Below are 22477 nucleotides of genomic sequence, written 5' to 3' on the forward strand. Positions count from 1 at the left end.
GTACTTGCCAATAACCTCGCAGCAAGTCAATCTTTGTGATAAATTCGGATTGTCCCACTTTCTCAAAACAATCTTCCAACCGTGGAATAGGACATGAATCTGCTTTTGTCACTGCATTCACTTTTCGATAATCCACACAGTCTTTTTGTTCTGTCCAGTTTCAGTACCATCACAATGGGTGAACTCCAGTTACTACAACTAGGCTGTATGATGTCATTCTGAAGTATAAATTAAATTTCTTTTTGCACTTGAGCTAATTTTACTCGATTTAATCTATAAGGATATTGCCTTATTGAAACTGAATTCCCTACTTCTACATCATATGTAGCCAAATTTGTTTTCTTTAGCTTATTCTCACAAATAGCTCTGTGTGGCTGCAATAGCTTTTCTAAATCACTTTGACACTTGTCTGGAAGGTAACTCAGAATCACCTTTAAATTTTTAAGCACTCCCTCATTGTCCAATTTAATTAGAGGGAAGTCAATTTTAGAATCCTTCATTTCCAACTCCTTTTCCTTATCTACCACTACTAATACCTCCTTTTGATTATCCTCCCTGTCAAAGTACCTTTTAAGAATATTTACAAGACATACCCCTCTGGTTCTTTCTTTTATCTGGGGTATTTATTACATAATTTACTTCACTCAGTCTCTTTTCAATCTGGGAAGGCCCAGTAAACCTTGCCTTTAAAGGTTCACCTGACACTGGCAACAAGACCTTTTCTCCAGCAACATAACTACGAGCTTTTGCCCTCTCATCTGCACTTGTCTTCATTACTTGCTGTGATACCTTTAAATGTTCCTTAGCTAGCTCATGCTCTGTTCAATCTTTCTCTGAATTTTGTCATGTAATCCAGGGGAGTAGTTCCAAACTTTGACCCACTAGTTTCTCCAGTATCAACTTGAGTGGTCCCCTTACTTCATGACCATAGACTAATTCAAATGGATTAAACCCTGTTGATTCATTAGGGGCATTCTGAATAGCAAATAACAAGAACAGAATCCCTCGATTCCAGTCCTGTGTGTAGTCTTGACGAAATGCCCTCATCTTAGTCTTTAAGGTTTGATGCCATCTCGCTAATGCACCTTGCAATTCAGGGTGATAAGCTGAGGACTTAAACTGCCTTATTCCCAGGTTGTTCATTACTTTCTTAAACAGCTGTGACATGAGAACATAATAAATAGGAACAGGAGTAGACCATTCAGCCCCTCAAGCCTGTTCCGCCATTCAATAAGATCATGGCTGATCGTCATCTCTGTCCTAAAAGGGTGACTCCTAATTTTAAAACAATGCCCCCTAGTTCTGGACTCACCCACAAGAGGAAACATTCTTTCCACATCCACCTTGTCAAGGCCATTCAGGGTCTTGTATGCTTCAATCAAATCACTGCTCACTCTTCTAATCTCCAGTGGAAACAAACCCAGTCTGTCCAACCTTTCCTCACAAGACAGCCAACTCATTCCAGGTATCAATCTAGTAAACCCCCTTTGAACAGCCGCCAATGCATTTACATCCTTCCTTAAATAAGGAGACCAAAACTGCACACAGTTTTCAAGGTGCGGTCTCACCAATGCCCTGAATAACTGAAGCATAACATCCTTACTTTTATGTTCAATCCCTCTCATAATAAAGGATGGCATTCCATTAGCCTTCTTAATTACTTGCTGTACCTGCATACTAACTTTTTGTGACTCGTGTGCTAGAACACCTAGATCCCTCTGCACCTCAGAATTATGCAGCCGTTCTCCATTTAAGTAATACTCTGCTTTTTTGTTCTTCCTGCCAAACTGGAGAACTTCACATTTTCTCACATTAAACTTGATTTGCCAGATCTTTGCCCACTCACTCAACCGATTTATATCCATCTGCAACCTCCTCATGTCCTCTTCACAACTTACCTTCCTATCTATCTTTGTGCCAACTGCAATTTTAGCTAGCATGTCGTCACTCCCTTCATCCAAGTTTTTGATGTAAATCGTAAAAAGTTAAGGCCCCAGCACTGACCCATGTAGGACTCCACTCGTCACATCCTGCCAATCCGCATCTCCATCAGTTTGCTCACTACTACTTCCCTTGTGATTGTAATTTCACGAAGTTCCCCTCTCCCTTCCACCTCCTGATTTACAGCCATTACTGGAATGTTATTTGTATCCTCTATGGCGAAAACAGAAGCAAAATATTTCATACGCCATTTCCTTATTATCTACTATTAACCCCGCCACCATTACACACTAGAGGACCAACACTCACTTTACTTACACTTTCCTTTTTAAGTACCTGTAGAAACTCTTGCTATCCGTTTTTACATTTCTAGCTAGCTTTCTCCCATATTCTAATTTTTTTCTCCTGATTAACCTTTTAGTCATCTTCTGCTGTTCTTTATATTCTGGCAAATCATCTGACCTGCCACTCATTTTGCGCAGTTTTATGTTTTTGCCTTAAGTTTGATGCTTTCCTTAACTTCTTTACTTCACCACAGGTGAAGGTCCTCCCCTTAGAATTTTTCTATATGGTAGCAATATACATATTCTGAAATATCCCCTTAAATGTCTGCCACTGCTTCTCTATTGGCCTATCCCCAAGCCTAGTACCCCAATTCACTTCAGCTAGCTCAGCTTGCATGCCCATATAGTTGCCCTTATTTAAGTTTCAAATACTAGTCTTATTCAAAGCTGAGTTAGATAGATTTTTGATAGACAACGGAGTCAAGGGTTATGGGGGGCAAACACCAAAGTGAGTTGAGAACACAATCAGATAGCCATGATTTTATCAAATAACGGAGCAGGCTTGAAGGGCCAAATGGCCTACTCCCTGCTCATAAGTCCTATGTTTCTAATGGTCTGTGCACAGGAGTCTAGCACAGCTGACTTTATTTGATCCAACTGTTCTGAAATTGTGTTGGACATGTGAAGATTTTCCAGATTGGTTGTGAACTGCACTTGGAATTCCTCCCATTGGTCAGGTTGCTTTCGGGCTGAGACATTGATCATCTTCCTCTTGGACTTTTGGACTCTTGCGATGTCTTGATGCTAGTTGGATGTTCATCACCAATCGAACAAGCCGATGATCTGTCCAGCAGGCATCAGTTACCCGCATGAATTGAATGATACAGATACGACTTAGATCTTTGACCCCAACAATTACCTAATCCAGGAGGTGCCAATGCTTTGATCCAGGATGCTTCCATGTGGTTTTGTATTTGTCCTTCTGGTGGAAGAGGGTGTCTATTATAACGAGGCTGTGTTGAGCATGCTTCCTCAGCAGGAGGAAACCATTTACATTGGCTTTCCCAACCCATTTTTCCCAACACTTTGTATTGGTGTTTACTCAGAAATCTTTCCAAATGGTTCCTCTCCAGGCATCGGAGCAAGGCATACCTTAGCAATAAATTCCCCCAGGAAGATGATCTTTTCTTCTTTTGGAATGGCATTGAGGATTTCATCAAGGTCAGAATACAACTTTTCCTTAACATCTTCATCAGAGTTAAGGGTCAGGAGATAAGCACTGATGATAGTGGCATATTGATTATGGCTGAGCGGTAGGTGAAGTGTCATGAGCTTTTCATTTATACAATTGGGGAATTCTGGCAGTGCATCCAAAGTCCTCTTCCAGATGGCAAAACAACTCTGTGGACACAGGGATCACTGTCAGCCTTTCCTTTGCAGTAGAAGGTGTATCACCCCCTGCTTGTTCCTTCAACTGCCCCTTCCCAGGAAGGTGGGAAGGCGATGTCAAATTGGGCTCTTAATAGCTCACACGATACGACTGAAATTCTTCTTTCTGCTGTGATGCTGGATGTTATTTTTTCGTAATATTTTTGGGAATGGTGGTATTTTGTAAAGAAAGGTCTGTGCGTGCGTGTGTAATTAAATTGGGGGGGGTTAATAAAGACAGCTTGTCTGTGAGAACTGAGAGATAAAAGGGTAAAGAAGCTGTTAGGTCCATGCATGAAGCAATGAGAGGTTACAGTGAGGTTGGATTTACAAGTAAATAAATTGAATTTAAAATTTGCATTATGAGATAAGCAGAGACTTGGTTTTTTAGTTGTTGAATGTCAAAGGGAAGTTTAGAAGTGACAAGGAACTTTTACAACTTACAAAGGTTTCACAGGTAAATAGGGGAAGGTAAATTAAATTTTATTGACCTAAAAGTAGAGGCAATAGGAGAACATAACAGATATTTATATTTGGGGAAGTTGAGTTCAAAGGTATTAAGGACAGTGGAATTTGAGATGAAAGGGAAAAAAGATATTTAAGGCAAGATGTTTAGCTGAATATGTGGCTGTGGGAAGAGAACCCATCAAAGACAGTTTCTGGGTGCTGGAGTGCTGAAAAGCTGTGAAGGATCTGAATTCAAGAAAGCCATCAGTTTCAAGCCAGACAAGTCTTTGTTTTCGGAAAGCAGTCCACTTCTGAACCTTTCTTTCAGATTTCAACATCTGAATGGAAGTATTTGAGGATTCGTGTGGTACACCTTTATTAAAGTGACAATTCTTTGTCTTGTGTAATATTGCTGGATTTTTATAGTTAAAAATCCGTAAGAGAGTTGTTGCCGAGAAGATAGTTTACTCGTGTGTTTTACCCAAGTAGGTTTTTGGGAGTTATTCTGTAAGACTGTTATAACTGTGTAATTTTAATCTTGTGTGCGTAAGTTTTATCTTTTTAATACATCTTTTAATTTTTAAAAATTAAATTAATTAATAATTAAAATTAAAAGGTGTTACAGGAGTTTAGGGGTCAGTGGCCTTTCCTCCTCCTTTTCAAAACACAAAAAAAAAGTTTATGATCAGTCAGACAGGTTTCCCTCTGGGATCTGGCTTGCTCAGCAAATAACATCTGCTGTGGTTGTAACACTGGACAGTCATTCTTGAGATGTCCAGGAGTGTTCTAACATTCCAAATTGCAAAATTTAAAGTTTTCTGTCTTTGACTCTGAAGATGGTGAGCTCACAGCCTATTTTTAGGGCACCATCTTTAGGCCTCTGTCTATTTGGGGTGCGCAGAGGGTATCCTGAAGAGGACTGCTCAAGCACAGATGCCACTGCCCAAAGATACCTCTATCCCAAAACAGGTGTCCAATGATCATCATGCATTTGTATGTAGATTCTTGACTAGGACCTCCTGGTTTCACAGCTTTGTCCCCATTGCTAATTCTCCATCGCCAGAGGACTTGGCAGATGGACTGTGATAAGAGCCTGTGCGTGGCTTTAGTAAATGTGGGGTCCTTGGGCTGCCACCATTGTCCACACGATCTTGACGGGTTAGTGGTCAGATCCAGTGACTTGTCGAGCCACGATGACCTTCTTCCCCTTCACAGCTGACGAAACGCTTAGTCTTTCTGCGTCTGTTCTGCCATTGAGGACTTTTTGGACTGCACTTTGTCTGGCATCTCCCCCCGACCTTCCTGCATAGATGGCCCTACCAAGGTAAAGAGCTCCCAATGGCATCACTCAAGGGATCGTGGGAGAGCACAAGCTTCTTCACCACGTCAAGGTGGCAATGCATGGAAGGATCCACATAGAAGGACAAAGGCAGCAGGCATATGGGAACACCACCACCTGCAGTTTCCCCTGAAAGACACATACCATCCTAACTTGGATCAATATTGTAAGGGAATCATGAGAGGCATAATGGTGTCTATTAGAAATAAAGAAGTTGATATATAGAGGTGTAGGCAAAGGCTAGAATACTTTATGAGAACTTTGTATCAGTGTTTACTCAGAAATTGGATGCTGACAAATAATGGTAGAAGTGGAGTTGGTAAAGATAATGGACAGGACATACATAGGCTAGCAATAATGGGCAGAAGGAATTTAATAGAAAGAAGTTTGAGATGTTGCATGTTGGCAGAAGAGATGGGGGAAGCAATACAGACTGTTTTAATTATTTTATGGGATCTGGGAATCACTGGCAAGGGCAGCATTTGTTGCTCATTCCTAATTTGAGGTGGTGATGATGAGCTGCCTTCTTGAGTCACTGTAGTCCATCTGATGTAGGTACACCCATACTGCTGTAAGAGAGGGAGTTTCAGGATTTTGACCCAGTGACAGTGAAGGAACAGCAATAGAGTTCCAAATGAGGATAGTGTGTGGCTTGGAGGGGAACTTGCAGGTGGTGGTGCTCCCATGCGACTGTTGCCTTGTGCTTCTAGATGGTAGAGGTCGAGGGTTTGGAAGGTGCTGTCTAAGGAGCATCGGTGAGTTGCTGCAGTATATCTTATATAATACACACCGCTGCCACTGTGTGTTGAAGGTGGAGGAAGTAAATGGTTAAGGTGGTGGATGGGGTGCCGATCAGGTGGATTGCTTTGCCCTGGATGGTGTCCAGTGCTGTTGGAGCTGCATTCATCCAGGTAAATTGGACAGTATTCCATCACATTCCTGACTTGTGCCTTGTAGATGGTATTGTAAGGTTGTTTGGAGTCTCACTAAGAGTTCCAAAGGCTTGTGTGGTTGAACACAAACTGTTTATTGTTAACACACAACTATGTACATATCTCCAAGATATAAAACAAAAACAGAATTACCTGGAAAAACTCAGCAGGTCTGGCAGCATCGGTGGAGAAGAAAAGAGTCGACGTTTCGAGTCCTCACGACCCTGTTGAAGGGTCGTGAGGACTCGAAACGTCGACTCTTTTCTTCTCCACCGATGCTGCCAGACCTGCTGAGTTTTTCCAGGTAATTCTGTTTTTGTTTTGGATTTCCAGCATCCGCAGTAGTTTTTTTGTTTTTATCTCCAAGATATAACCCTATCTAGGTGCTTTCTTGGGGAATGGCGGAATAGGCTCGAAAGTTCGAACGACCTACTCCTACTTCTATTTTTTATATTTCTATGATCTGATGGGGCGTGGTGAAAATGGATATATGAATGGAAAATATTATTTGGCGAGCCTATTGGAGTTTTTTGAATATGCTACTATCAGAATTGATAAAGGAGAATCGGTGGACATAGTGTACTTGCATTTTCAGGAGGTTTTTGGAAAAGTCCTCCACAGGAGGTTGGTTAGCAAAATTAAAGCACATGGGATCGGAGGTAATATAAAGGCATGGATTAAGGATTTATTAGCAGGCAGAGAACAGAGAATAGGAATAAACAGGTCATTCTCACGTTGGCAGGCTGTGTGAGACCAGAGAAGTACTGCAAGAATCAGTACTTAGGCCCCGGCTGTTCACAATATATATCAATGATTTGGATTTGGGGACCAAATGTAAGATTTCCAAGTTTGCAGATGACACAAAGCTAGGTGGGAAAGTGTGTTGAGAAAGATGCAAAGAGGCTTCAAGGGGATTTGGACAGACTTATTGAGTGGGTAAGAATGTGGTGTATGGAATATAATGTGGAAAAATGTGAGGTTATCCACTTTGGTATGAGGGACAGATGTGCAGAGTATTTCTTAAATGGTGAGAGATTAAAAAGCATAGATGTCCAGATGGGCTTCAACCTAGGATTTTAAAAGAGGTGGCAAATGAGGTAGTAGATGTGTTGGTGTTAATTTTCCAAAATCCCCTATATTCTGGACAGGTTCCATTAAACTGGAAAGTAGCAAATATAACCCCTCTATTCAAGAAGGGAATCAGAAAACCGGAAACTATAGGCCAGTCAGCTTGGTGGCTGTTGTGGGGAAGGTGTTAGAGTTAATCATTTAAAAGGTTATAGCTGGGCACTTAGAAAAACTCAAGGTAATTGAGAAGAGTGAGCATGGTTTTGTGAAAGGGAAATCATGTTGAACAAATTTATTAGAGTTCTTTGAAGGAGTAACATGTGCTGTGGATAAAGGGGAGTCTGTGGGCATACTGTACTTGGATTTCCAGAAGGCATTTGATAAGGTGCCACATCAAAGGTTATTGTGGAAAATAAAAGCTCATGGTGTAGGGGGTAACATATTAGACTGGACAAAAGATTGGCTGGCTGGCAGAAGACAGTGAGTATGCATAATTAGGTCTTTGTTTGATTGACAGGACGTGACTAGAGGAGTCCCGCAGGGGTCTGCGCTGGGGACTCAACTTTTTACAATTGACATCAATGAAGGCATGGTAGCTAAATTTACAGACGACACAAAGATAGGTAGGAAAGTTAATTATGAAGAATGCATAAGGAGTTTGCAAACAGATATAAATAGGTTGAGTGAATGGGCAAAAATGTGGCAGATGAAGTATAATGTGGGAAAATATGAAGTTGTTCACTTTGGCAGGAAGAATAAAAAAACAGACTCTTACTTAAATAGAGTAAATAGAGAATGATGGCAGAATTCCGAGGGCAGAGGAATCTAGTTGTTTTTGTGTATGAGTCACAAAAAGTTAGTATGCAGGTACAGCATGTAATCAGGAAGTTTGGAAACTCTTTCTTAAACTTGGGAACAGACCTTTGCTAGTTAACCTTGTCAATTTTCTGAAGGAGGCTGAGGTCAATATAGGCTTTCCTGTTTGAAGGAAAAAGGCCCCTGCATTGATTTGTTTTTGTATTGGAGTGTGGCTTGCAATGTACTTCAACTGGGAGCTTAATGCCACCTGCTTCATACAGCTGTGTCATGGGTAGCATCAGGTGTTTCTTTACTAGCCATGGTTCCTTATCCAAGAGAACTGTTACACTAGCTCCCGTGTCTAACTTGAAATTGATGAGGTGACCGTTTGGAGATGTCAGCATTCCAAAAGGAGAATCCAGGGTCCTTGATGTCATCCAAGAAGCATAGTTGGGGTTCTTCTTGGTGTGGTACCTCAAACTCGTGCACTGTTTTGGGATCCTCTGCACACCTCAAGGTCCTAGGTTTACACAGCTTTCCAAAGTGTCCCAGCCGGTTACAGGTGAAGCACTGCACAGAGATTGTTGGACATTGCTCCACTTGTGAGGTCCTGTTGGCTCTAAAATGTTGACATGGTCTCCGACCATCTTGTGGTCTGTTTGGGTATTGCCTTCCCTCACCTGGAGTCTCCCTGCCCTTTTGTTGCTTTATGAGCTGTACATTGGGATTGCTCCATACCATAGTTTAACCTCGCCACATAAAATGGACTGGTGTTGTAGGCGGATTTCAGACTGCCTGACTAGTTGGGTGGCTTTTTTGAAGGTCAGATCTTCTTTTGCCTGTATTACGTACGAAAGTACATCATCAGCCACTACTACTATTCGGTCTCTTATGAGCTCTGACTTAAGATTGCTGTAGTCAAAGTCTTCAGCCAATCTATATAACTCATTTATGAAAGACTCAAAGTGTTCTCCAGGCTGCTGGACTCGCTTGCTGAATTTTGCTTGCTCTAAAATTTTATTACGCCTTAAATTCAAATATGTATTGAAGGACTTCAGAACATCTTCAAAATTATCTTAAGATTCATTTATTCCTTGCCTCACAATTATGTCATCAGCTACTGGACCTACTGAGTATAGTAGGGTATTCACTTGATCAGCCTCCGTCTTCTTATCTAATCTTGAAGCTATCATATATCTCAAAAACCTTTTTCACCAAAGCCCCCAATTCTGCGCCTGTCTGTTCTTGTATCAGCCCAAATTGATCTGGTAGGGCTGATTTATTATCCATGACTGTTTTTCAGCACAAGGGAGTACAGCTTTAAATGTTGTGTCTGTTTTAAAAATGGCCCTGCCATAACCGTCTTTTTTCTCCTCTTCCTGCGCTTGTCGGTTTTGGTGGGCACCCGCTGCAATCGTGGGCCCAATTTCAAAGGGAATGATTTTTTAACGCCAATCTTTAAAATCAAAGGTTTTGGTCCTTTAGAACATTTTCAGAGCATTTTAGACGATTCCAGCTCTGGCTGAGGTTTTAAAACCTCTAATTACTTTTTTTAAATGGAGCTTGGCCACCACATGGTATGTTGCCAACCCTGGACCCGGGCTGGCCGCGCTGATTGAAGAAATGGATTGATTTGCCTGATCGAGGTGAATACTGTTAAAGGTTAGTTCAGCTTTGTACTAAATTTTTTTTTTTGCTCACCCTTGCGATCTTGCTAGGTCCTTTGACTCTGCAAACAATGGAGACTCACAATGGACCTTCACGTGCTCTGGTGGAGTCTTTTAGCTGCACAGCGGATTTTTCTTCTGCCCCTCCAGCCTCCACATCTGCAATGGAGCTTTTTTTAAGGTGATCTACAGCTATGTCTTCAGTTTAGTGCAGTCCAGTCAGGTCAGGGTGCTAAAATAAAAGCAAAAAACTGCGGATGCTGGAAATCCAAAACAAAAATAGAAATACCTGGAAAAACTCAGCAGGTCTGGCAGCAACTGCGGAGAGGAGCACAGTTAACGTTTCGAGTCCATATGACTCTTCAACAGAACTAAGTAAAAATAGAAAAGAGGTGAAATATAAGCTGGTTTAAGGTGGGGAGGGGACAGGTAGAGCTGGATTGAAGTCCAGTGATAGGTGGAGATAGCCAAAAGATGTCATAGACAAAAGGGCAAAGAGGTGTTGAAGGTGGTGATATTATCAAAGGAATGTGCTAACAAGGACAACCCCCTTGTCCTCACTTATCACCCCATCAGCCTCCGCATTCAAAGGATCATCCTCCGCCATTTCCGCCAACTCCAGCATGATGCCACCACCAAACACATCTTCCCTTCACCCCCACTGGCGGCATTCCGCAGGGATCGTTCCCTCCTGGTCCACTCCTCCATCACCCCCTACACCTCAACCCCCTCCCACGGCACCTTCCCATGCAACCGCAGAAGGTGCAACACCTGCCCCTTTACTTCCCCTCTCCTCACCGTCCAAGGGCCCAAACACTCCTTTCAAGTGAAGCAGCATTTCATTTGCAATTCCCTCAATTTAGTCTACTGCATTCGTTGTTCCCAATGTGGTTTCCTCTACATTGGAGAGACCCAACGCAAACTGGAGAAACAGCACCTCATCTTCTGACTAGGCACTTTACAGCCTTCCAGACTGAATACTGAGTTCAACAATTTTAGATCATGAACTCTCTCCTCCATCCCCACCCCCTTTCCGATCCCCCCCCCCTCTTTTTTCCGATAATTTATATAGATTTTTCTTTTCCCACCGATTTCCATTATTTTTAAATGTATTTCCATCCATTGTTTTATCTCTACCTTTTAGCCTATTTTGATCCCTTCCCTTCACCCCACCCCACCCCCACTAGGGCTATCTGTACCTGCTTGTCTTGCTTTCTACCCTTAATTAGCACATTCCTTTGATAATAACACCACCTTCAACACCTCTTTGTCCTTTTGTCTATGACATCTTTTGGCTATCTCCACCTATCACTGGCCCTCTATCCAGCTCTACCTGTCCCACCCCACCCCCCCAACAAACCAGCTTACATTTCACCTCTTTTCTATTTTTACTTAGTTCTGTTGAAGAGTCATACGGACTCGAAACGTTAACTGCGTTCCTCTCCGCAGATGCTGCCAGACCTGCTGAGTTTTTCCTGGTATTTTTATTTTTGTTTCAGGTCAGGGTGCTGTTCCTTTAGTTTTGCAGATTCCGGGCTCCAGCGCCTGCTTCTCTGGGGTTCTGAGTTCATTAATTCACTGTCACCATGTTGTAAGGTTGTTTGGTGTCTCACGAAGAGGTCTGAAGGCTTGTGTGGTTGAACATAAACTTTTCTTCTTAATACACAACCATATCGCCAAGATATAGCCCTATCTAGGTGCTAACTTCATGCCAACTTCGCTCAGACTCTCCCTTACAGATAGCCCAGTATCGTGTGACTCTCTATATCACAATGTGGGCAGTACTGTTCTCCAGTCCCATATTAATCCTTGTTATGCCGAACGCCCTTATACAATAGATGGTGGGCAGGTTGTGTGGAGTCAGGAAGTGAGTTATTTGCCTCAGGATTCCCAGCCTCTGATCTGAGCTTGTTGCCACAAATTTATGTGGCTGGTTCTGTTCAGTTTCTGGTCAATGGTAACACCCAGGATGTTGTTAGTGGGATATTTAATGATGGTAATGTATTGAATGCGAAGGGAGATGGTTAGATTTTCTCTTGTTGGAGATAGTCATTGCCTGCAATTGTGTGGCACGAATATTATTTGCCAATTATCATCCCAAGCCTCAGTATTATCCAGATCGTGCTGCATATGGACACAGACTGCTTCAGTGTATGAGGTACTAAGCTTTGTGCAATTAACGGCAAACATCCCCAATTGTAAACTTAGGATGGCAGCAAGGTCATTGATGAAGCAGCTGAAGATGGTTGGGCATACGACACTACCCTGAGGAACTCCTAAAGCAATGTCCTGGGACCGAGATGACTGGTCTCCAACAAACACATCTTCTTTTGTGCTAGGTCTGACTCCAACCAGTAGAGGCTTTTCCTCGATTCCCACTGACTCCAGTTTTGCTAGAGTTCCTTGACGCCATACTTGGTGAAATGCTGCCTTGATGTCAAGGGCAGTCACTCTCACCTTACCTCTGGAATTCAGCTCTTTTTCCATGTTTGGACCAAGCTGTAAAGAGGTCAGGAGCTGAGTGGCCCTTGCAGAACTCAAACTGAGCGCTGTGTAAATGACGATTGATAGCACTGTCAGTGACAGCATCCATCACTTCATTTATGATGCCGACAGTGCTATCAACCATCATTTACACAGCAATAACCTGCTCACTGGCGCTGATAGTGAGAGGAAGCTGACTGGCTGGATTGGATTTATCCTGCTTTTTGTGGACAGGACATACATGGGCAATTTTCCACATTGTCGGGTAGATGCTAGTGTCGTAGTGGAACAGCTTGGCTAGGGGCGTGGCTAGTTCTGGAACACAAGTCTTCATACATTGCTGGGATGTTGTTGGGGCCCACAGCCTTTGCAGTATCCAGTGCCTTCAACCGTTTCTTGATATTGTGGAGTGAATCAAATTGGTTGAAGACTGGCAACTGTAATGCTGGGACCTCAAGAGGAGACCAAGATGAATTATCCACTCGGCACCTCTGGGTGAAGATGGCTGCAAATCCTTCAACCTTGTGTTCTGCACTGTGCTGGGCTCCCCCATTATTAAGGTTGGGGATACCTGTGGGGCCTCCTCCTCCTCCTGTTAGTTAATTGTCCACCACCATTCATGACTAGATGTGGTAGGGTTGATGAGTTTTGATCTGATCTATTGGTTGTGGGGTTGCTTACCTCTGTCTATCTCATTATGCTTCCTCTGTTTAACATGCAAGTAGGCCTGTGTTGTAGGTTCACCAGGTGGATACTTCATTTTTAGGTATGCCTTGTGCTGGTCCTGACATGCCCTCCTGCACTCTTCATTGAAACAGGGTTGATGCCTTTTCTTGATGGTAGTGGTAGAATGAGGGATAGGCCGGGCCATGAGGTTACATATTGTGGCAGAATTCAATTCTGCTACTGCTGATAGCCCACAGCGCCTCATGGATGCCCAGTTTTGAGCTGGTAGATCTGTTCTGAATATATCCCATTTAGCGCAGTGGGAGTGACACACAACACAATGGAGGATGTTTTCAGTGTGAAGACGGAACTTCACCTTCGCAAGGACTGTACTATGGCACAGTTCTAAAGATTTCGCAGGGACCTGCGGTTTCATATGCATTGATCTTTGAAGGTGGCAGGGCATTTTGAGTAGTTAGCAAAGGATATGGAATCTTGGGCTTCATAAGTAGAGCTACTGAGTACAAAAGCAGGGAAGTTATGCTGAACCTTTATAAAGTTCTGGTTAGGCCCCAACTAGGTTGCGGGTTTGTTCTGGTCTGCTTCCAGTTCTGGTCACCACACTTTAGGAAGAATGTGAATGTCCTTGAGAGTGAGCAGAGGAGTTTACCAGAATGGTTTGAGGGATGAGGAAATTTAGTTACAAATTTAGGTTGGAGAAGCTGGGGTTGTTCTCCTTGGAACAAAGGAGATTAAGAGGAGATCTGATAGATGTATACAAGATTATGCCAGGCTTAGGTAAGATAGACAAAGCTGTACCCATTATCTTATGATGCAAGGACTCGTGGGATACAGCTTTAAGGTTGTGGACAAGAGATGCAGACGCAATGTGAGGAAGAATGTTTTTTTCCCACAGCAAGTGGTAATGATCTGGAACGTGCTACCTAGGGTGCTGGAAGCACAGGTAATGAATGATTTCAAAAGGCATTTGGATGGGAATTTAAGGGAAATAAACTTGCAGCGGTTCAACAATAGAGCAGGAGAATGGAACAGATGAGATTACAGAAAGCCGGCATGGAATCCATCGGCCAAATGGCCACCTTCTGTGCCTAAATGACACTGTCTCTGTGACTCTATGCCATATCCTAAATACATCGTACCCTAAACCTGTATATCCTACATACCCTGTACTTCAAGCTGTATCTTTAACAATACACTATATACCCTTAAGCATTCCATTGATAGCATGTTCCAAACCCGCAACCTCCACCAGTCAGAAGGACAAGAACAGGTGATGCATGGGAACACCACCTGCAAGTTCCCCACCAAGCCACCTGACTTTGAACTATATCGCCATTCCTCCACTGTCAATGGTCAAAATGTTGGAACTCCCTTCCTAATAGCACTGTGGGTGTACCTATACCACATTTTTACTATTGTGGTTGAAGGCGGCAGCTCACCACTGCCTTCTTAAGGACAATTATGGATGGCAATAAAAATGCTGGTCTAGCCAGTGACACCCACATACTGTGAAAGAATAAAAAATGTATCTTATCCTATATATACGGTGTCCTAAACCCCTACCATATCCTATATAAACTATACCTTAAATTCATAATATATCCTACATACAGTGTAACCCAAATCCATCTCATATCCTAAAGACACTGTATGCTGAACCCACACATTCTCTTATACTCACTGTACCCTACCCCACACCATATCCTACATAGACTATAAACCCATACTATATCCTTTGTACATGGTGTCCAAAATTAATAATTCCACCAGTTCTTATAAACAGCATCCTTTGAACTACAGTAAATATTAAATTAGGGATGAAAAACACAATTTTCAAAGCTTATATGAACATACGAACAAGGAGCAGAAGGCCATTGAGCCCCTTGAGCCTGCTCCGCCATTTAATAAGATCATGGCTGATCTGATCGAAACCTGCAATCTGCATCCCACCTACCCCCGATAACCCCCTTGCTTACCAAGAATCTATCCAACTCTGCCTTAAAAATGTTCAAAGACTCTGCTTCCACCACCTTTTCAGGAAGAGAGTTCCAAAGACTCATGACCCACTGAGTGAAAAAAATTCACCTCATCTGTTTTAAATGGGCGACCCCTTATTTTTAAACAGTGACCCCTAGTTCTAGATTCTCCCACAAGAGGAAACATCCTCTCCATATACACCCTGTCAAGACCCCTCAGGATCTTAAAGGTTTCAACCAAGTCGCCTCTTACTCTTCTAAACTCCAGCAGATACAAGCCTAGTCTATCCAACCTTTCCTGATAGGACAACCCACCCATTCCAGGTATTAGTCTTTTAAACCTTCATTGAACTGCTTCCAACGCATTTACATCTTTCCTTGAATAAGGAAATGCTGTACACAGCATTTCAAATGTGGTCTCGCTAGTGCCCTGTACAACTGAAATATAACCTCCCCACTTTTGTATTCAATTCTCCTCACAATAAATGATAGCATTCTATTAGCTTTCCTAATTACCTGCTGTACCTGCATACTAGCCTTTTGTGATTCATGCACTAGGATACCCAGATCCCTCTGCACCTCAGAGCTCTGCAATCTCTAGCCATTTAGATAATATGCTTCTCTTTTATTCTTCCTGCCATAAGGGACAATTTCACATTTTCTCACATTATACTCCATTTGCCAGATCATTGCTCACTCACTAAACCATCTATATCTTTTTGTAGCGTCTTTATGTCCTCTTAACAACCTACTTTCCTATCTATCTTTATGTCATCTGCAAAATTGGCAGCCATCCCATCCATCCAATCAGCAAAGTAATTTATGTAAATGGTAAGCACTTGCGGTCCCAGTACTGATCCCTGTGGCATATACTCGTTACATCTTGCCAACCTGAAAAAGACCCGTTTATGCCTACTCTCTGCTTCCTGTTAGCCAGCCAATCTTCTATCCATGCCAATGTTACCCCTTATATTATGAGCTTTTATTTTCTGCAATTACCTTTGGTGTGGCACTTTATCAAATGCCTTCTGGAAATATAAGTACAGTACATCTACCAGTTCCCCTTTATCCACAGCACATTACTTCCTCAAAGAACTCCAATAAGTTGGTTAAACACAATTTCCCCTTCACAAAACCATGTTAAATCTGTCTGATGACCTTGAGCTTATCCAAATGCCCTGCTATAACTTTTTAATAATAGGTTCTAACATTTTCCCAAGGACAGATGTTAAGCTAACTGGCCTTTAGTTTCCCGCTTTCTGTCTCGCTCCCTTTTGGAATAATGGAATTACATTTGCTATCTTCCAATCTAATGGGTCCTTCTCCAAATCTGGGGAGTTTTGAAAAATTAAAACCAATGCATCAACTATCTCACTGGACACTTCTTTTAAGACCCGAGGATGAAGTCCATCAGGACTCGGGCTCTTGTCAGCCCGCAACTCCAACAATTTATTCAGTATCACTCTAGTGACTGTAATTTTCCTGACTTCCTTCCCCACTTACATTTCCTGGTTTATAACTGCTTCTGGGATGTTACTTGTATCCTATACAGTGAAAACTGATGCAAAATAACTGTTCAATTCATCTGCCATCTCCTTATTTTCCATTACCAATTCTCCAGACTCACTTTCTTTAGGACCAATGCTCACTTTGTTAACTCGATTCTTTTTAAAATATTTATAAAAGCTCTTACGATCTGTTTTTATATTTCTGACTAGGTTTCTCTCATATTCTAATTTTTCCCTCCTGATTATTCTTTTAGTCATTCTGTGCTGTTCCATATATTCTGTCCAATCTTCTGACCTGTCATGTGCCTTTGTTTATTATAAGATTATTCTTTAAGTTTGATACTATCTTTAACCTTTCTAGTTAACCATGGATGTTGTGTCCTTCCCTTGGACTTTTTCTTACTCGTTGGAATGTATCTATTCTGTGCATTCTGAAATATCGCCTGAAATATTAGCCGCTGCATCTCTATTGACCTATCCCTTAACCTAATTTGCAAATTCACTTTAACCAGCTCAGTGTTGATTCCCACACAATTGCCCTTATTTGAGTTTAAAAACATAGTCTCGGACCAACTCCTCTCTCTCTCAAACTGAATGTAAAATTCAGTTTTAGTTTTGTGGTCGCTGCTACCTAGGGGCACCTTCACTATGAGATCATTGATTACTCCCATCTCATGGCACAATACCAGATCTAGTATAGCTTGCTCTCTGGTTGGCTGCAGAACATACTGTTCTAAGAAACAATCCCGAAAACTTTCAACGTACTCTTCATCTAGGCTATCTTTGCCCATCTGACTTTTCCGGTCTATATGTAAATTAAAACCTGCCATGATTATCACTGTGGCTTTCTGACAAGCTCCAATTATTTCTTCCTTTATGCTCCACCCTACCATGTGGTTACTGTTAGGGGGCCTGTACACAACTCCCACAAGTGACTTCTTGTCTTTACCATTTCTCATCTCTACATAAACCGTTTTCACATCCCAGTTTCCTGAACTTAGGTCACTTCTCTCTATTGTGCTAATACCATCATTAACTGACAGAGCCACCTCTCCACCTTTTCCTCACTTCCTATCCTTTTTAAATATCCTGTACCCTTCAATATTCAGGTCCCAATCCACGTCCTCCTGCGGCCATGTCTCCGTAATGGTTATCAAATTGTAATTATTTATTTCTATGTGTACTCTCAATTCATCTGTTTTGTTTCAAATGCTACGTGCATTCAGATACAGAGCTTTTAGTTACATCCTATTATTCTTTTTATAACTTAAAGTTTCACCTGTTGATTTACTGTTACATTTGTACTCTCTATCCTTCCTGTCACGGTCTGTTTTTCATTTCCCGTAATAACACCTTTTTCTTTTGGCTTGTCTCTACTCTTTGATTTATCACATCTCCCCAAATTTGATCCCTTGCCCCCACTATTTAGTTTAAAACCCTCTCTACTTCCCTAGTTATGCAACTCACAAGAACACCAGTCCCAGCACAGTTCAAATGTAGACCGTCCCAATGGTACAGATCCCATTTTCCCCAGTACTGGTGCCAGTGCCCCACGAACTGGAACCCACTTCTCCCACACCAGTCTTTGAGCTACACATTCATCTCCCTAATCTGATTTGTCCTATCCCAATTTGCATGTGGCTCAGGTAATAATCCAGAGATTATGACCTTTGAGGTTCTGCTTCTTAATTTGGTGCGGGTCCTCATACTGACTATGTAGAACCTCCTTCTTTCTCCTGCCTATGTCATTGGTACCTACTTGGACCATTACGACTGGGTCCTCTCCCTCCCACTTTAAGTTCCTCACCAGCCCTGAGCAGATGTCCCGCCCCCTGGTACCGGGCAGGCAACGCAGCCATCTGGAGTCACGCTCTTCACTTCAGAGAACGGTGTCAATCCCCCTGACTATACTATCCCCTACTACCACTACATTCCTTTATGCTCCCCCCACTTGAATGGCTTCCTGTACCACGATGCCATGGCTAGTTAGCTCATCGACCCTGCAGCCCCCACTCTCATCCAAACAAGCTGAAAAAACCTCAAACCTGATGGACATTGCAAGGGCCAAGGCTCCTGCACTCTGAGTCCCATTACCTGCCTCACTCGCAGTCACACTCTCCTGTCCCTGACCACTGACCAAATCAGAAGACCCTGTCCTAAGAGGTGTGAGTGCCTCCTGGTGCAAAGAATCCAGGTAACTTCCCCCTCCCTTACGTGTCACAGTGTCTGTAGTTCAGTCTCCAGCTCATAAACTCTGAGCCGAAACTGCTCAAACTTCAAACACTTACTGCAGACTTGTTTGCCCTGAATCAAACTGGCATCCAGGAGCTCCCACGTGCTTTGTGGTTAACAATTTGTGCAGTGTTAACAATTAACAGGCAACCAAATTTCCATGCAAATCCTAAATACTACAGGTGCTGGAAATCTGAAATAAAAACAGAAAATGCTGGAAACTCTGTGGGTCAGGCAGCTTTTGTGGAGAGAAACACATTAATGTTTCAGGTTGGTGACCTTTCTGGAGAAATTCCTTATCAACCTGAAATGTTAATTCTTTCCACAGATACTGCCAGACCTGTTGAGTATTTCCAGTTTTCGATATTTTAAAACCAAATCTTCATAGCTGCTTATTCATGAACTGAAGTACAGTCTTCCAACAAAAGCAAAAAAAAACTTACTTGCTTCAGCTGCTTCCAGTTGGTGAAAGGTCTCCAAGAATTCTCCATTAAGAATCTTCGGCAGAAAGTCCTTGATTTGCATAGTTTCAGTTGTTAGTCTTTCCAAATCTTTCTTCCGAATTTTAACGAATTCATCTTTGCTCACAGGCTTCTGAAACACAAATAATTAGCAGCTGGAAGATTGGTAGATAGCCAAACCTACACGAAGCTCTGACTGCATTTAATTATAAATTGTTGAAGGCGAAAGGAGTACAAACAACTGTACAAAAGCCTTTGTGTTCCGCTCCGCAGATGCTGTCAGACCGGCTGAGTTTTTCCAGGTATTTCTGTTTTTGTTGCGCAAAAGCCTTCCTCATTTTTAATAATGCTCAGCTTCTACTCCAATAAGTTGTCACTTAAAAAGATTAAGACATTGGAGCATCGTTGGTTTTAGAAGTTAGCATCATACAAAGGCAATACTGGTCATATCCATCTACTCCTTCAACACTTAAAACACAAACTGGCTCATTACTTAAGCGTGCACAATTCTTATCACAGGAGACCAAAGCAAACAGACTTAGTTGCATTAGAAAATTTTAAGTGCATCTTCGACAGCACCTTCCCAACCTGTGACCTCTACCACCTTGAAAGACAAGAGCAGCAGATGCATGAGAACACCACCATCTGTAAGTTCCTCTCCGAGCCATCCTGACTTGAAACTATATCACTGTTCTTTCATTATCGCTGGGCCAAAATCCTGGAGCTCCCTGCAGTTGAAAAGAGGGCTCACCACCACCTGCTCTAGGGCAAACAGAGATGCGCAATAAATGCTGGTCCAGCAAGCGACCCACACCCATGAAAGAATTAAAAATAAACTCCCCAAGGTTCTTTTGACAGCACCTTCTAAACCTGTGGCCCTTACCACTTAAATGAACATGGGAACACCACCATCTGCAAGTTTCCCTCCAAGTCACACAAGATCCCGACTTGGAAATAAATCACGATTTGTTCACTGTTGCTGAGTCAAAATCTTGGAACTCCCCGTACAGCACTGTGGGTGTAACACACTATGAGGTCTGCAGCGCTTCAACACAAAGGCTCACTACCATCTTTCTGAGGGCAATTAGGAATGGGCAATAAATGCTGCCTTGCCAGTGATGCTCACATACCATATGCCAGAGGGTTCCTGGGAAATTTGCATCAGTATTGGGACAGGAAGGAACTGGACCGTTGTGATGGGCTCTACTTGAACTGGGCTGAGAGCAGGGTCATAGCTAAAGGAATAACAGGGCGGTCATAAGGGTTTTAAACTAATTAATGGGGGTGGTGGGATCTTCAGGCTGAAAGGGTAGTATGAATAATAGTTTGAAATCAAGTAGAAGGAAAGAGAGCACAGTAACAGTCAGAAATTGTGCTTTAGGCAGTACAGGTAAAGGGAAACTAAAATATATAAAGTAATTTAACCAGGAGAAATAAAAAAAATGAGTAAAACATTAGAGCTGAAGGACTGCTTAGGTCATGTAGATCAAATAACTATTCTTTGTATAAATGCATGGGGTACAAGGAACAAATTGAATGAATTGCAGGTGCAAATTCTACATGGAGGATGTGCCATAGTAGCCATTACTGAGACATGGCCGCAATACAGTCAAGACTGGAAACTAAATATACCAGGTTATAAGGCCTACAGGAAAGATAGAGAAAATGGAAGTGGGGGAGGAGTAGCCTTAAAAACAAAAAACTACTGCGGATGCTGGAAATCCAAAACAAAAACAGAATTACCTGGAAAAACTCAGCAGGTCTGGCAGCATCGGTGGAGAAGAAAAGAGTGGACGTTTCGAGTCCTCACGACCCTTCAACAGAACTGTTCTGTTGAAGGGTCGTGAGGACTCGAAACGTCGACTCTTTTCTTCTCCACCGAGGAGTAGCCTTAGTGATTAAGGATAAAATCACTTCAGCGATAAGAGAGAATATAATGAGAGGTAGTGAAGACATGGGTAGAATTAAAAAATATAAAAGATTTAACACCATAGTGGGAATTCCTTGGTAGTGGAGGTTGTGTATCAGCCTCCTGATAACAGCTTCAAAGCAATAGATTGTATAAATGCAGAGATTAAACAAGCAGGAAGCAAAGGTTACGTGGTTTTAATGAGCGATTTTCACTTTCATATAGATTGGAATAAGCAGACTAGCACATGCCAGAAGGATACAGAATTTTCTGAGTACATCCCGGACCATTTTTTGGAGCATTTTGGCCTGAAACCAACAAGAAGGCAGGTCATTTTAGATGTAGTAATAAGCCGGATTCAGTTAACAGCTTAATGATGCCTGATCATCTTTCTAATAGTAATCATAATATGATTGAGTTTAAATAGTTTTTGAAAGGGAGTAATGCAAAAACGCTACTAAGATTCTAGATTTAGGTAAGGCTGACTTCAATGCAATGAGACAGAGACTGTCCACAGTAAACTGCGCAAATCTGTTAATGGGTAAAATAACAAAAGGTCAGTAGGAGGGATTCAAAAAATATTGAGAGTGATACAGAACCAGTTTGCACGCCTAAGGGACAAAAGTGCTAAAAAAAAAAGCATTGGTTACCAAAGATGTAAGAGTCTAGATAAAACTAAAAGAAGCATACAAAATCGCTTTGAAGCTGGGAAGAGTGTCCTGCAGTCAGCATCGCGGTGAAGCAGTCTGGGAAGAGCGTCCTGCAGTCAGCATCGCTGTGAAGCAATCTGAGAAGAGCATCCTGCAGTCAGCATCGCTGTGAAGCAATCTGAGAAGAGCATCCTGCAGTCAGCATCGCAGTGAAGCAGTCTGTTCTGAAGCAATCAATTCTCGTTGAAAATAACAACGGTGACATCACAGGACAGCGCGAGAGAGCAGCAGAGAGATCAGAACCAACGCAAGTGCGGGGAAGCCTCAAAGAGTGACATCAGCACAAAGGTGAGAGCTGATTGGTAGTAGTGGATAAATGTTTTTCTCCAGTTTTTTTCTCCACTTTAAAACAGATTAAGCTAAGGAAAGGTAAGAGTTCTAATTTTTATTTAAAATATATGAATAATTTAACTTTTTTTTTACAGTATTTAACTTAAAGTAAGGGTTTTTTTCCAACTAGAGGCATGGCAGGGCAGCTCAGTCCCGTGTTATGTACTGCCTGCAACGTGTGAGAGGGCCTAGATGCTCCTTGCTCTCTGACCGACCACATGTGCAGGAAGTGCCATCAACTGCAGCTACTTGAGCTCCAGGTTTTGGAGCTTGAGC

General features: G+C 42.2%; 1 protein-coding gene across 1 annotated transcript in view; it reads right to left on the reverse strand.

The window, feature by feature from the left end:
- The window catches only part of hsf2bp (heat shock transcription factor 2 binding protein), a 164175-nt gene that overhangs the window by 103115 nt on the left and 38583 nt on the right, over positions 1-22477 (reverse strand). Inside the window, exon 2 of the mRNA XM_078560488.1 lies at positions 19235-19385. Within this exon, the coding sequence (XP_078416614.1) occupies positions 19235-19385 (151 nt within the window). The remainder of the gene's footprint in view (positions 1-19234; positions 19386-22477) is intronic.

The sequence above is a fragment of the Cetorhinus maximus genome, chromosome 16 (assembly GCF_964194155.1).
Source record: "Cetorhinus maximus chromosome 16, sCetMax3.hap1.1, whole genome shotgun sequence".
In the NCBI taxonomy this organism is placed as follows: domain Eukaryota; kingdom Metazoa; phylum Chordata; class Chondrichthyes; order Lamniformes; family Cetorhinidae; genus Cetorhinus; species Cetorhinus maximus.